The sequence below is a fragment of the Gymnoscopelus braueri genome (assembly GCF_963280865.1).
Source record: "Gymnoscopelus braueri genome assembly, chromosome: 10".
NCBI classification, from domain to species: domain Eukaryota; kingdom Metazoa; phylum Chordata; class Actinopteri; order Myctophiformes; family Myctophidae; genus Gymnoscopelus; species Gymnoscopelus braueri.
In genome coordinates this window covers 50,576,849-50,590,289 of record NC_137611.1, presented here as the reverse complement: position 1 = coordinate 50,590,289, position 13,441 = coordinate 50,576,849, and the positions used below count along the sequence as shown (strand labels likewise).

Here is a 13,441-nt window from a genome sequence, read left to right as displayed (position 1 = left end):
CATCAATTGGTACGCGGGACGCATGATTTGGGTTGCATTTTTTTTTAAGTGATCTGACTGCGTGGTATAACATACAGCAAGGCCCACCTATTTATCTTTCAAGCATGCGTGATTCAGCCAATAGAGACGGTCACGGGCGTGGTTTGCCCCAAAGCTCCGGTTGCAACCCAAATCACGTGAAACACACCCACACACACACGACAGGGGGAACAAGACATAACATTAACTCCACCCGGTTACATCCACCCCAACTTTTACAAAGCAATATTATAAATTGTGCTAATATTTCAGCAATAGTTACATGATGTGCATTTTTGCTTTGACAGTCTTGGGAAGATTAAAATTGATTCCCAAATGATTGCATCACATCATATACTTTAAAAGCCCTCACAAATCAATTCAAAAATAGATATATTGAATACATTGATTAAATTGGTGTAATCTAGGCCAAACCAAGGTCAAACTAATTAAGCTCTGCAGTGTGCTCATACACACATGCATACACACATTCATACAGGAGAGAGATAGACACATTCATGCAAGAGAGAGAGAGAGAGAGAGAGAGAGAGAGAGAGAGAGAAAAAAAAAAAAAACATTGCACGGAAATGGTACTTGCCCGGGCAGGTTTGGACAGGGTTTAATTGCCCGCAGGTTTTCTTTCTTAACATGCCCGGGGCAGTCCTTATTGTCGGACCCTGCTTAAATGTCTGGGTTCATTCATTTAGTTTGTGTGTTTGTGGAGCTGCCTGTTAGACTATTACACTCAGCTAAGGGACTGTCATTTGGTCATATGGGAGTGGAGCTGGGGAGATGAAGATGCCTTAGGCTTCACACTTGTTTTCCCCCCACACCTCAGCCACTTTTAACTAGCTAACAACAACCCTAATGCTCCACTCTTGCATGTTTTCCTCCTCAGTTCCCACTGGAACTGGTCTGTTACATCATGGGCCTAAGACAGTGTTTCTACAACATTTTCATGTTAAGTTTTCTTTCCATTTTTCTTTTTCGTCTTAATTTCTTTTTTTTGCCCATCTCACAAACACATTGCATTGTGTGGTGAGCTTGAACATCGGCTATTTTTGAATAGCCAAAATATGAAACTATTGGACATAAGAGTTTAAACTATTCCTTGTTTTGCTGGGCCCTCAAAGTCCCCCAGGGGTCCCCGGACCCCAATTTGAGACCCACTGTCTGACATTGAGGCTATACTTGAGAAGTTGGGGCCTGTGCCCGAGACTGTCACTCAGATACTGCTATCCCGCTATACTGTCATTAACCCTGACCTTATCTCCTCCATGCCTGTCTGCACAAGGCCACTGAGCTGGTCCAGAAGACAAAAGGAGTGTTGTTAAAGACGGACCTCCAACCCTGGTTAGATAGTGTGATTGACACATTACCCAGTGGTGTAAAGTAACTAAGTAGCCTACTGTACTTGAGTACAATGTTGAGGTATTTTTTACTTTACTTGACTATTTCCAATTTCCAATACTTTCACTTCTACTCCACTACATCTCGGAGGCAAATATTGTACTTTTACTCCACTACTATTGTTTGAAAACTTTAGTTAGTAGTTTTGTAGATTTTGATTATTATTACAAAACATACATTAACCACTTCAGCCCTATACATTTCGGCCATTTGAAAATAGCCGATCTACAAGCTCACAATGCGTTGCGATGTGACGCATTGTGAGCTTGTAGATCTGCTATTTTTCAAAATATTGTTATACATTTGAAAACATGTGAAACATAATGAGTACTTTCTACTTTCAGTACATTTTGACACCAATACTTTTGTACTTTTACTCAAGTAATGTTTTTATTCTGGACTTTTACTTTAAAAGAGTATTTCTACGTTGCAGTATTGATACTCTTACTTAAGTAAAAAAAATAGCACTTTTTCCACCACTGCACATTACAGAACACACAACATTATTTTGATATGAAAAGATTGCTCATGTACGTTAAGCCCTGCCTCTTACAGCCTCTGCCCAGATGGGTGCTGTGAAAGATTACGTAGTGGCATAAGGTGGCACAGGGGACGGCATGGCACTGTGTATAAAATATAGCAGCTGGACAATGGATTTAGAAAGGTGGGGAGTGTGTAAGACAGAGGAGGACAGTCATGAGGGTTTCACTAGACACACACCTGCTTTCATACATGTACTTGACCTTGATATTGTTCCCTTCATTCTCTGCTTTGTCTTCCTCACCTTCCTCTACTTGCGAGTTACAGGAACAGTTTAATCTCAGCAGAATGCACAAGGCTGGGGACTTGGTTCTGGGTGGCCTGTTCTATGTCCACTACTACTCTGTGCACCCTGAAATGTCTTTCACCTCCAAGCCACAGGAGCCCACTTGCTACGGGTGAGTATCTGAAATGCAGTGGTGGAAAAAGTACTCAGACATTTTACTTAAGTAAAAATATCAATACTGCAATGTAGAAATACTCCGTTACAAGTAAAAGTCCGGAATTCTATATTTACTTGATTAAAAGTACCAAAGTATTGGCATCAAAATGTACTTAAAGCAACAAAAGTTCCAAAATGTTTGAAAATAGCAGATCTACACGCTCACAACGCATCGCGATGCGACACGTTGTGAGCTTGTAGATCGGCTATTTTCAAATAGCCTACATATAAAATAGGGCTTAAAGGGATACTTCACTTTCGGGCCGGGGACACATTTAAAAAAAATATTAAAAATAAATGAAAAAAGTTATGGAAAATTCATGGCCCCCTCACACATTAGTAGGACACTGCGTGTCGTGAGGGGGCCATGAATTTTCCATAACTTTTTTCATTTATTTTTAATATTTTTTTTAAATGTGTCCCCGGCCCGAAAGTGAAGTATCCCTTTAAGTGGTTAATGTATTTTCATCAATTCAATGTGTTTCATAATATCATAATTTATATCTGAAAAGTAACCAGTAACTAAAGTTTTCAAATAATTGTAGTGGAGTAAAAGTACAATATTTGCCTCTGAGATGTAGCGGAGTAGAAGTGAAATTATTGGAAATTGGAAATACTCAAGTAAAGTACAAATACCTCAAAATTGCACTTAAGTACAGTACTTAAGTAAATGCACTTAGTTACTTTCCACCACTGCTCAAATGCGATGGCAACCAAGACCATAAGTAACTTGTTTTGATACAGTAGCACCAGGATTAGTCGATGTTGTGTATCTCTACAAAGATAAAATATGCAAGGTTTACAGTGGCATTTTGTGTGTCAGATTTCACATTAGAGCGTTCAGGTTTGCACAGACCATGGCGTTTGCCATTAACGAGATCAACAGAAACCCCAGCCTGCTGCCCAATGTGACTCTGGGATATAGCATCTATGATAACTGTCTCACGCTTGGAGTTGCGTTCCGTGCAGCGTTGTCATTGATCAGTGGGAGAGAGAAGAGGTTTCAATTGGACGAGAGCTGTGTCGGGTCCCCTCCAGTGCTCGGAATTGTGGGTGGTAGCACCTCAACAAATGCTATAGCTATCTCTAGAATATTAGGTTTGAACAGAGTGCCCATGGTAAGTTTCCTACTCGAATCCCCTTTTACCATGACCTATTTTAGAAATGGTATGTGTTAATTCTGGTTATTTACCCATTTAAAATGTGATAAATGATGTATTTGGTCCTTCACAGCTTGAGACATAGAACATATTTACTTGTTGGAGAGCATGGAGATTTTGAATGGAGCTTGAATCAGGTTTCCAAAAGGTTGGAGCGCAATGCATCTGTGTTAGAGGTTTGATTCTTTGCCCGGGCCTGAGAGTAGGAATCTACTCAAGGGTATGGCCGGTCTCATGATCAGATGTAATTTTTTTTTTTACCCATTAAGACCTGAGGCTGATTCTACAAAATGTCTTCTAAATCCTAACAGTTTTCTGAAAAATCTTATGTTGCTATAACAGTGGTGCTCAAACTTTTTTATATATGTATTTGGCCCCCGACCCCATCTAAAAATATTTTGTTCCATGAACCCCCAGAAGCAAAGATGTGAGTTAAAGGTAGGGTAAGTGATATATATATATATATATATATATATATATATATATATATATATATATATATATATATATATATATATATATATATATATATATTTTGTTAAAAAGGTTAAAGTACTTTATTCTGATAGTAATCATTGCTACAGAGCGTTTGTTCGGTCACAGGGGTCTCTCCAGCTCTTTAGTAAACAGAATATAGTACATTTTCAGGTAGGTGACAAAATGTAAGCCAATCAGGAGAGAGCACTGGAAATGCATTTTCTGTTTAATAAAGAGCTGGAGAGACATGGGAGACTCCTATTACTGAACAAACACTCTATAGCAATGAATACTATCAGAATATAGAGCTATTTAACACTTATTTTAACAAAAGCAAATCACTTACCCTACCTTTAAAGATAGCAAAAATAGCAGATCTACAAGGTTATAGCACGGCACCAAGTGACACGGTATGAGCTTGTATATCTGCTATTTTTGAATAGCCAAAGTATAAAATAATGGTTTAAGTGGTTAATGTGGACACAGATGCTTTCCCGGTTTTAATAGGTTGATATAAAGTGGTGAGGAGTAAAATATTTGTTCTGGTGTGCTATTTGTCCCTAAGATTTTATGCCAAGTAAAAACATTGATATATGCCCTACTGTACGTGTCAAAAAGTCAATGTCCACATCTCTTAGTAAAACAGGGGGGTTAAAACTGTTTTGCGACGCTGTTGCTGTCCATGGTGCTTATGCATAGGTGTATTCAATATACAGTGTGATTATTGTATGGCGAGTGTTTGTGTTAAAAGAGCACATTGCACTCCAATTGGTTTCTGAAATAGGATTCCAAATGCCACTGCTTGTTTGAAGCTAAATGTGACTCAGGTTTTTGATTTGTTTATTGTATCAAATTGTATTTATTCTTTCTTCCTCCAGCTCACATGCTCTGCCTGTTAAAGTTGCCCCCACAAAATGTAGTGTATTACAGAACAGATGTGTTGTGCCCTTTTTCAGATAAGCTACTATGCCACCTGCTCCTGTCTGAGTGACCGGAATCAGTACCCGTCCTTCTTTAGAACAGTTCCAAGTGGTGCCTTCCAGGTGAACTGCTGCACACAATAGATGTGTTGGTATCAAGTAGTACATGTTCCACACACTTGTCAAACACCTCCCTCTAGTGAGTGTAATAAGGTATTGCATATCACCTCTGGATTGCTTGTTAGTGTTACTGCTGAATGTCTTTATTGATATATATATATATATATATATATATATATATATATATATATATATATATATATATATATATTTTTTTTTTTTTTTTTTAACTAAAAGTAGCAAGTAAAAGGCCTGTATTCAAATTTGAAAATTGTACTTGAGTAAAAGTACACAATTATTTCCATTCTGTTGCTAGACAAATGGAGTGTTCCTGTGAGCTGCCTGTAAGTAGTGTTTACATTTTAAAAGTGTATGCAACGCTAATCAATATGTACTCAAATACAATGGTAACCCCACTGGTATTCCGCTGTGTGGGGGAGAAAGTGTGAAACCCAGAGGGAACACATGCAGCAAATCAAATTGCAGGGGAAAAAAGTATATTAGGTAGAGAAACTGCAATGTACTGTAAATCAGCAACATTTTCAAATAATTTAAATGGAGTAAGAAGTGCAATATTTGCATCTGAGATGTAGTGGAGTAGAAGCATAAAATGTTGAAAAATACTCAAGAAAGGTAACAGCACTTCAAAACTACAGTTAACTACTTTAGTAAATGTACTTAGTTACCAGTGGTGGAAAAAGTACTCAAATGTTTTACTTAAGTAAAGGTATCAATACTGCCATGTAGAAGTACTTTGTTACAAGTAAAAGTCCGGAATTCAATATTTACTTGAGTAAAAGTACAAAAGCATTGGTATCAAAATGTACTTAATATTAAAGTACCAAAAGTAAAAGTACTAAAATGTTTGAAAATAGCAGATGTACAAGATCACATTGCGACGCGTTGTGAGCTTGTAGATCGGCTTTTTTCAAATAGCCTAGGTATAAAATAGGGCTGAAGTGGTTAATGTATGTTTTATAACGTAATAACTTATATCTGCAAAGTAACTAGTAACGCAAAGTAAGTTTTCAAATAATTGTAGTGGAGCAAAAGTACCTCAAAATTGTACTTAACTCATTGAGTACCTGAATTATTTCTGGCTATTTCTGGCCAGTACGATTTTAATTTCTTTGTTTTTTCAAAGTAAAAAAAAAGTGCTTAGGAAGCGAGATACAGCCTTTTTCAGTTATAAGTTAAACAAGGAGTGGATGGAGCTGCAAATCTTCAGATAATGATATCTTGGGTTCTGAAAAAAAACAAAAAACAAAACACGTGGCACGTTGCACCATAGCAGTAAAACACGTGAAACAAGTTAATGGCACTCAATGAGTTAAGTACAGTACTTGAGTAAATGCAGTTACTTTCCACCGCTGTTAGTTACTTTCCACCACTGCATTTGAATAACCTAGCCCTAAGCACTTATCCCTCCGCTCTTTACTCAAGGTGAAAGCTATCTTCCAGATCATGAGGCGGTTTGAGTGGAATTGGGTAGGACTGGTGTTTTGCGATAATGCCTATTGTCGCGACGCGGCCCAAAACTTCCTGTCTGAGCTGACCCTGCGGTCCGGTCTGGCCTGTCTGGCCTATTCGGAGGTTCTGCCCTGGGACCACGACGCGGCTGAAATACAGAGGATCGTCACCGCCATGAAGACGTCCACATCTCACGTGGTCATCGCCTTTGCATATGGGAGCTTTATGGTCAATCTGATGGAGGAGGTTTGTGTGTGTGTGTGTGTGTGTGTGTGTGTGTGTGTGTATGTGTGTATATGTATATGTATACATAAATGTATATATGCAACGGTGGAAAAAGTACTAATTTTTTTTTACTTAAGTAAAAGTATCAATACTGCAGTGTAGAATACTCTGTTACAAGTAAAAGTCCGATAATCAAAATTTACTTGAGTAAAAGTACAAAAGTATTGGTATCACAATATACTTAAAGTACCAAAAGTAGAAACTACTCATTATGCAGAACGTCCCATTTCACAAGTTCAAAATGTATAAAAATCATTTGAAAATAGCCGATCAGGTATTTTCAAATGGCCGAAATGTACATAGGGCTGAAGTGGTTAATGTAGGTTTTGTGATAATAATCTAAATCTACAAAGTAGCTAGTAACTAAAGTAGAAGTATTGGAAAATGGGAAATACTCCAGTAAAGTACAAATTCCTCAAAAGTGTACTCAAGTATAGTACTTTAGTAAATGTACTTAGTTACTAGTATATATATATATATATATATATATATATATATATATATATATATATATATATATATATATATATATATATATATATCTCTCTCAACAGGTGGTAAAGCAGAATATGACAGGTCTGCAATGGTTAGCTGGTGTGGGCTGGACAACAGATCCTATCCTCCCCTCTCCTCGCTACATGCCGTACCTGAGAGGCACGCTGGGTGTTGACATCCATCATGGAGAGATACCGGGTCTCAAGGACTTCTTGTTAAAAATACATCCGGACAATGATCCGGACAGCATCCACGGAAATACCATAGTATGTCCTTTGTTTAATTTTGTATTTAAATTGAAATTTCAAAGTGATAATTCATATTATGCTTACATTAGTAAGTAAGCACCTTAAAAAATCTGTGGCATTTTTAAGGAAGAATTAAGAGACATATTGGGTGCGTTCGGAAATATAGCATTGAGCGGCCAATACAAACTAATAGGCGAGTGCACTCCGGTGCGCAATTTCCGAACGCACCCATTATGGAGATGCAGTTGTCCAGAATTGCCGATCCCATCGATATGCCCACATATGTGCAATTATTTGGGTCATATACTGATGACTTCAGGGATTTCCATATGGACATAAAAGGGGCACAGACAGACAGACAGACAGATAGACAGACAGACAGACAGACAGACAGACAGACAGACAGACAGACAGACAGACAGACAGACAAGACAGACACAGAGATCTCCATATATGGGCATGAAAGAGACACAGACAGACAGACAGACAGACAGTACGGGTACTCTGACAATGGGTACAACAGGTATTGCATATCCGGGTGGGGCATGTATTCCCAACTTGCGTCGTTCCCAAGTAGACCAGTATTTAACACATTGAGGCCCCTATTCCAGGTTTAATTTGAACAAACCACTAATTAGGGATTTCGGACTAGGCAAGAGGCGTTTCCCCGCAAAATTCGGTATTCTATGGCACCCCCCTCACCCGCCAAACACCTGAGCTACCCGTTACATTATGCATAGGTGTGGTTTGGGCGTTACAATGATAAAACCAATCACCGTGCCAGAAGCCATTGCCTTTAAGAGAAGACTGCGCTAGCCGTCATCCCGATCCAATATATGCTCTAGCCTATCTACCTGTCTGCACTGTTGCCTGGTCTGATTATTATAAGCCACATTGGGCTTGTTTTCCTTCTTTTTTTTTTTTTTATCCAAATACATTTTTATATTAATTTGTAGCCTATTGTGTTCACAATAAGCTTGTCATATTAGTCAGATCCGGAATAGTATATGAAAGCCATTTAAAATATGTATACTATTGGTACACACCGGCTGCTCCCAAATAATTAATTACATCATGTTGCGACAACGCTCCTACGTGGTACACAGACAAACATGTAGCACATGGGTATAATAAATTGGACAGTTTTAGGAAAGGTCTATAGCCTATGTACTCACGTTGGCTGTTATCGTTCTATTTCCACCATTCTAATGGGTTCCAGGGGTGTGTAAACATCTCTGAAGTTGCTCCATAGTTTCCTCTGAAGTGACGCAGTTAAAGTTAACTTACATCCATATTGTCCCCGTTATCTTTCATCATCCACCTTTGTTCAGTAATCCCGAACAGAGCTAAACTTTAAGTTTACATCAATCAAAGCCTCTCAAACCCAGACACATTGCTGCGATGCGTATGTGCGTCGACTACCTACCCAAAATAACAGACATACAAGCTATCAACGGCGCTGCGTCATGTCGTGTCGACAGCTTACAGATCTGTTATTTTGGACAGCATACAATGAGGCGTGCGCGCGCCACGGAGTAGCCTATCACTAAACCAAAAACATTACATTACGTGGTCAACAACATACTAGACATGTAACTTGCTTGGAGCTTTTAATGCAGTGGTTCTCAACCTGTGGGTCGAGACCACAATGGAGCACCCAACGCCTGGCGAGCTTGTAGATCTGCTATTTTCACAATATTTATCTGTGGAACCGAGTCAAACAAAATGGGGGGGGGTCCCCAGTTCAAATATGGTTATTTTGGGGGGTCATGAACGTAGCGTTTACACGGGGAATATAATAATAATATAATTAAGATTTTAGCCCAAACCCAACGGGACCCGACCCGGCCCGTCGGCACCGGCTGAGCTGGGTCTACGTTTTTTTTACATCCAAATAAATTCACATATTAATTAATTTGTAGCGTAGGCTATTGTGTTCACAATAAGCAACTTGTCATATTAGTCAGATCCCCAAGAGTATATGAAAGCCATTTAAAATAGTTATATATTCCTACACAGCTGATGCCAAATAATTAATCAACAGGGCAGCGCAACGCTAAAGTAGCCTAGGTCAAATCAATCACTGTCTTGTCATGACGCAGCAGTAGAGAGCTCCCTTTAAAGTTTAAACCATAACATGACATAAATAATGGATCTTCAGAGCTTTCTTCATGTCTTTTTCACCTCAAAGTAAATGTTGGATTATTTCTTCAAATGAAAGCACAGGCAGCGGCCAGAAGGTAACATTGGATGTGATTTCTCCATTGCAAAAATGATTACGGTTATTCTATGAAACATATATTTCATAGAATAACCATAATCATTTTTAAAATGGTTATGGGGAAGTGTATATATTTATATAGCCCTATTTGCTCCAAGCTGTTTTTTAAATAAAATATAGACTGTTAGGGTAGAATGACTCCTGTTCTTAACGAATTACCAAGATTTAATGAGAAATAAGGCTTCTTTAGAAAAATGACTGACGGGCTGGGCTGGGTCTAATTTGTCAATTATTAGTCGAGCCAGGCTGAAATATTTAGGGGATATGAAAGCTCTAGTTAGTAGTTTGAAGTGCTCAAGTGGCCTTATAGTTGCTTAATTCTTTTTGTTTTCATAGACCTGCGGACTGCGGTTGCTTATTTCTCTCCAAGGCTGGCAACACGGCTCATGGTCCAACGCACAAAGCCATTGTAGTGTCTGTGTGCACTTGACGGGTGATTTTATAAACCAGCGGGTGCTTCTAGAATCCACTATCCCCCCTCCCCAAGCCGTACCCATGTGTGTCTGTAGAATTGCAATGTGGGGGATATAGCAACAACACGCCCACGGGCACACCTCCATGCGCAAATAACGGTGTCGGCATAATGGTGACGGGTAGAGCAGGTGCTAGAATAACCTATTGGGGCGGCGCAGGTCCATTATCCCGATTTAACGGGGAATCTTTTGCCACAGAATGGGGCCCTGAGTGCCAAAACCGTAATATTACGTTTTTGCAAATACACCCGTGGAGTGCCAAAAAGCCCCAAAAAAACGTAAATATACCTTTTTATTACCTTTTTATTTTTTTCTTTTTTTTCCACAAGGGAGGGGGGGGGGGGGGCTAGTGCAGCCCTGGAATCACCCATGAACACTCTAAGAAGTAAGGGACAGATGGATCACCACATATATCACATATATATATATCTTGTGTTTCTTCAGGTGAGGCAGTTTTGGGAGCACACATTTGAGTGTAAATTTGCACCGCTTCCGTCAGAGTGGGTGGATGCTGGTGGAGGGGTGTGTACTGGACAAGAGGACCTAGAAACAGCAGAAACTGAACTTTTAGATGTGTCTGACCTCAGGGGAGAGTATAATGTGTACAAGGCTGTGTATGCTCTGGCCCATGCCCTCAATGACATGTTGCAATGTGTGCCAGGAAGAGGGCCTTTCATGGGACACAGCTGTGCCAGTTTGCAGACAATACAGCCATGGCAGGTGGGATATTAATTCACAGTTTACCTGTTAATGTTTCTAGTTGGATTTTGATTTAGAAAAATAATAAATATATGACGTTGGTAAAATAAATGGTAAATTGATAGAGTAGGAAGGGAAAAAAACATGATTATTATTATTATTATTATTATTATTGTTGTTGTTGTTGTTGTTGTTGTGTTACTACTGTGCATATTGTATGTAGTAGTAGTTGTTGTTGCTTATATTTATTTCAAGTCTCAATCATCATAATTTTACTCACTGTTTCTAGCTTGTGTATTACCTGGAAAAGGTCAACTTCACCACATCAAATGGTGATGATGTATCATTTGATGAGAATGGTGATGCTTCACCAATCTATGATGTCTTGAACTGGGTGTGGCTCCCTGATGGAAGCTCAAAGGTTCAGACTGTAGGTGTGGTCAAGAAAACTGCCTCTGCAGGTGTAGAACTCATCCTTGATGAAGACAAAATCTTCTGGAACTTTGAATCTACAAAGGTCACTTTGGCTTACCAAAATGCTTATGGCAAGCTCACGATTTGAATGTAATTTAGTTTAAACTGAGATTGATTAATTTCTGCTGTAGCCTCCTCGGTCAGTGTGCAGTGAGAGCTGTCCCCCTGGAAGCCGTGTGGCCAGAAGGAAAGGAGAACCTGTCTGCTGCTTTGACTGCATTGCTTGCTCTGAGGGGGAGATCAGCAATGAGACTGGTAGGTTTACATTATGTAGCTATGTACAGTAGGTTATCTTTAGATTGATAATGTACTTGTCTGCCCCTTTTATCTTGCCCTCGTTTTTAGACTCTACAGAGTGCACCAGTTGTCCAGAGGACTTCTGGTCCAGTCCCCAGCGTGACCACTGCGTCCCTAAGAGCCTGGAGTTCCTCTCCTTCCATGAGGCCCTGGGTATCTCCTTGACAACCATCTCATTGCTCGGCACACTTATCTGTGCCATTGTCCTGGGCGTCTTCGTCTATCATCGTGACACACCCATGGTACGCGCCAACAACTCAGAACTCAGCTTCCAACTTTTGATTTCACTCAAACTATGTTTCTTGTGCTCACTTCTGTTCATTGGACATCCCAGACTCTGGACTTGTCAGCTGAGGCATGCAGTATTTGGGATCAGCTTTGTGTTGTGTGTCTCATGTATCCTGGTTAAGACTATGGTGGTATTGGCTGTGTTCAAGGCCTCCAAGCCTGGGGGTGCAGACATTATGAAGTGGTTCGGTTCTATGCAGCAGAGAGGAATTGTTCTGGTTCTCACTTCCATCCAGGCAATAATCTGCACAGCCTGGCTTGTGTCAGCCTCACCAACTCCTTATAAAAACACACAATACCACAGTGATAAGATAGTCTATGAGTGTGAAGTGGGGTCAACAGTTGGTTTTGCAGTGTTACTAGGTTATATTGGTTTACTGGCACTCCTCAGCTTCGTCCTAGCATTCTTGGCAAGGAATCTTCCAGACAACTTCAATGAAGCCAAGTTAATCACTTTTAGCATGTTGATCTTCTGTTCAGTGTGGATAGCCTTCATCCCAGCATATATCAGCTCTCCAGGCAAATATGCAGATGTAGTGGAGGTATTTGCTATTCTAGCATCTAGTTTTGGTCTTTTGTTGGCACTGTTTGGACCAAAGTGTTATATAATTCTTTTAAAACCTGAGAGAAATACTAAGAAGTCCATCATGGGTCACGGTGCCACCAAGACATAGAAGCATAAATGCAATAATAATACAATTTCTGGGTATTTTATAGCGATAATATATGGATATATTTGATTGATGTTAACTTGTAAGCAGCATTATTTTGTATTTGTATTTATTTATTTTATTTCACCTTTATTTATTCAGCAAGGTCAATTGAGAGCAAGCTCTATTTTCCCTGATTACAGTAAACATAGCATAGAATTAAACAGAACAAATTACAAGACAAGATAACACACATTTTGTGCAAACAGATCTCAGAGTATTTTTCACAAACTGTTTAAAGCGAAGTGAAAATAAATTCTCCAATTTTAAAACTGATTGTAGTTCCACATAATGGGACAGAGTAGTTAAAGGCAGTCTTACCCATTTCAGATTTAACAGTGGGAATGTTTAAAACCAAGTAATGATTGCAAACCAAAAAAAAAAAGGCAATTTGTAGACACAAACGTGCTGTGATTTGCTAAATGTACTTAGTAATATGAGTACTTTTGTGTCCACCTTAATACTTATAAAGGTTCACTAAAACATAAATTGCTTATAAAGGTTCACTAAAACATAATTTCAAAAAGAAAAACATTAACACTAAATGACGGACCTCATACTGGATTATACATTCCAATACTAGCATTAGCACACATTTGAAAGTAACTGAAGACGTATTTGGTAAATGTATAGG

General features: G+C 39.1%; 1 protein-coding gene across 1 annotated transcript; it reads left to right on the top strand.

Annotated features, from left to right (window-relative positions):
* Window positions 1–2,256: 2,256 nt before the first annotated feature.
* Window positions 2,257–12,771, top strand: LOC308093667 (extracellular calcium-sensing receptor-like; the record flags this gene model as incomplete). The annotated part of the gene is made up of 8 exons (XM_080439995.1): window positions 2,257–2,366; window positions 3,380–3,437; window positions 5,004–5,090; window positions 6,531–6,803; window positions 10,841–11,059; window positions 11,328–11,555; window positions 11,644–11,767; window positions 11,858–12,771. 8 exons carry the CDS (start codon window positions 2,257–2,259, stop codon window positions 12,769–12,771), a joined length of 2,013 nt encoding a protein of 670 aa, XP_080296121.1.
* Window positions 12,772–13,441: the final 670 nt, after the last annotated feature.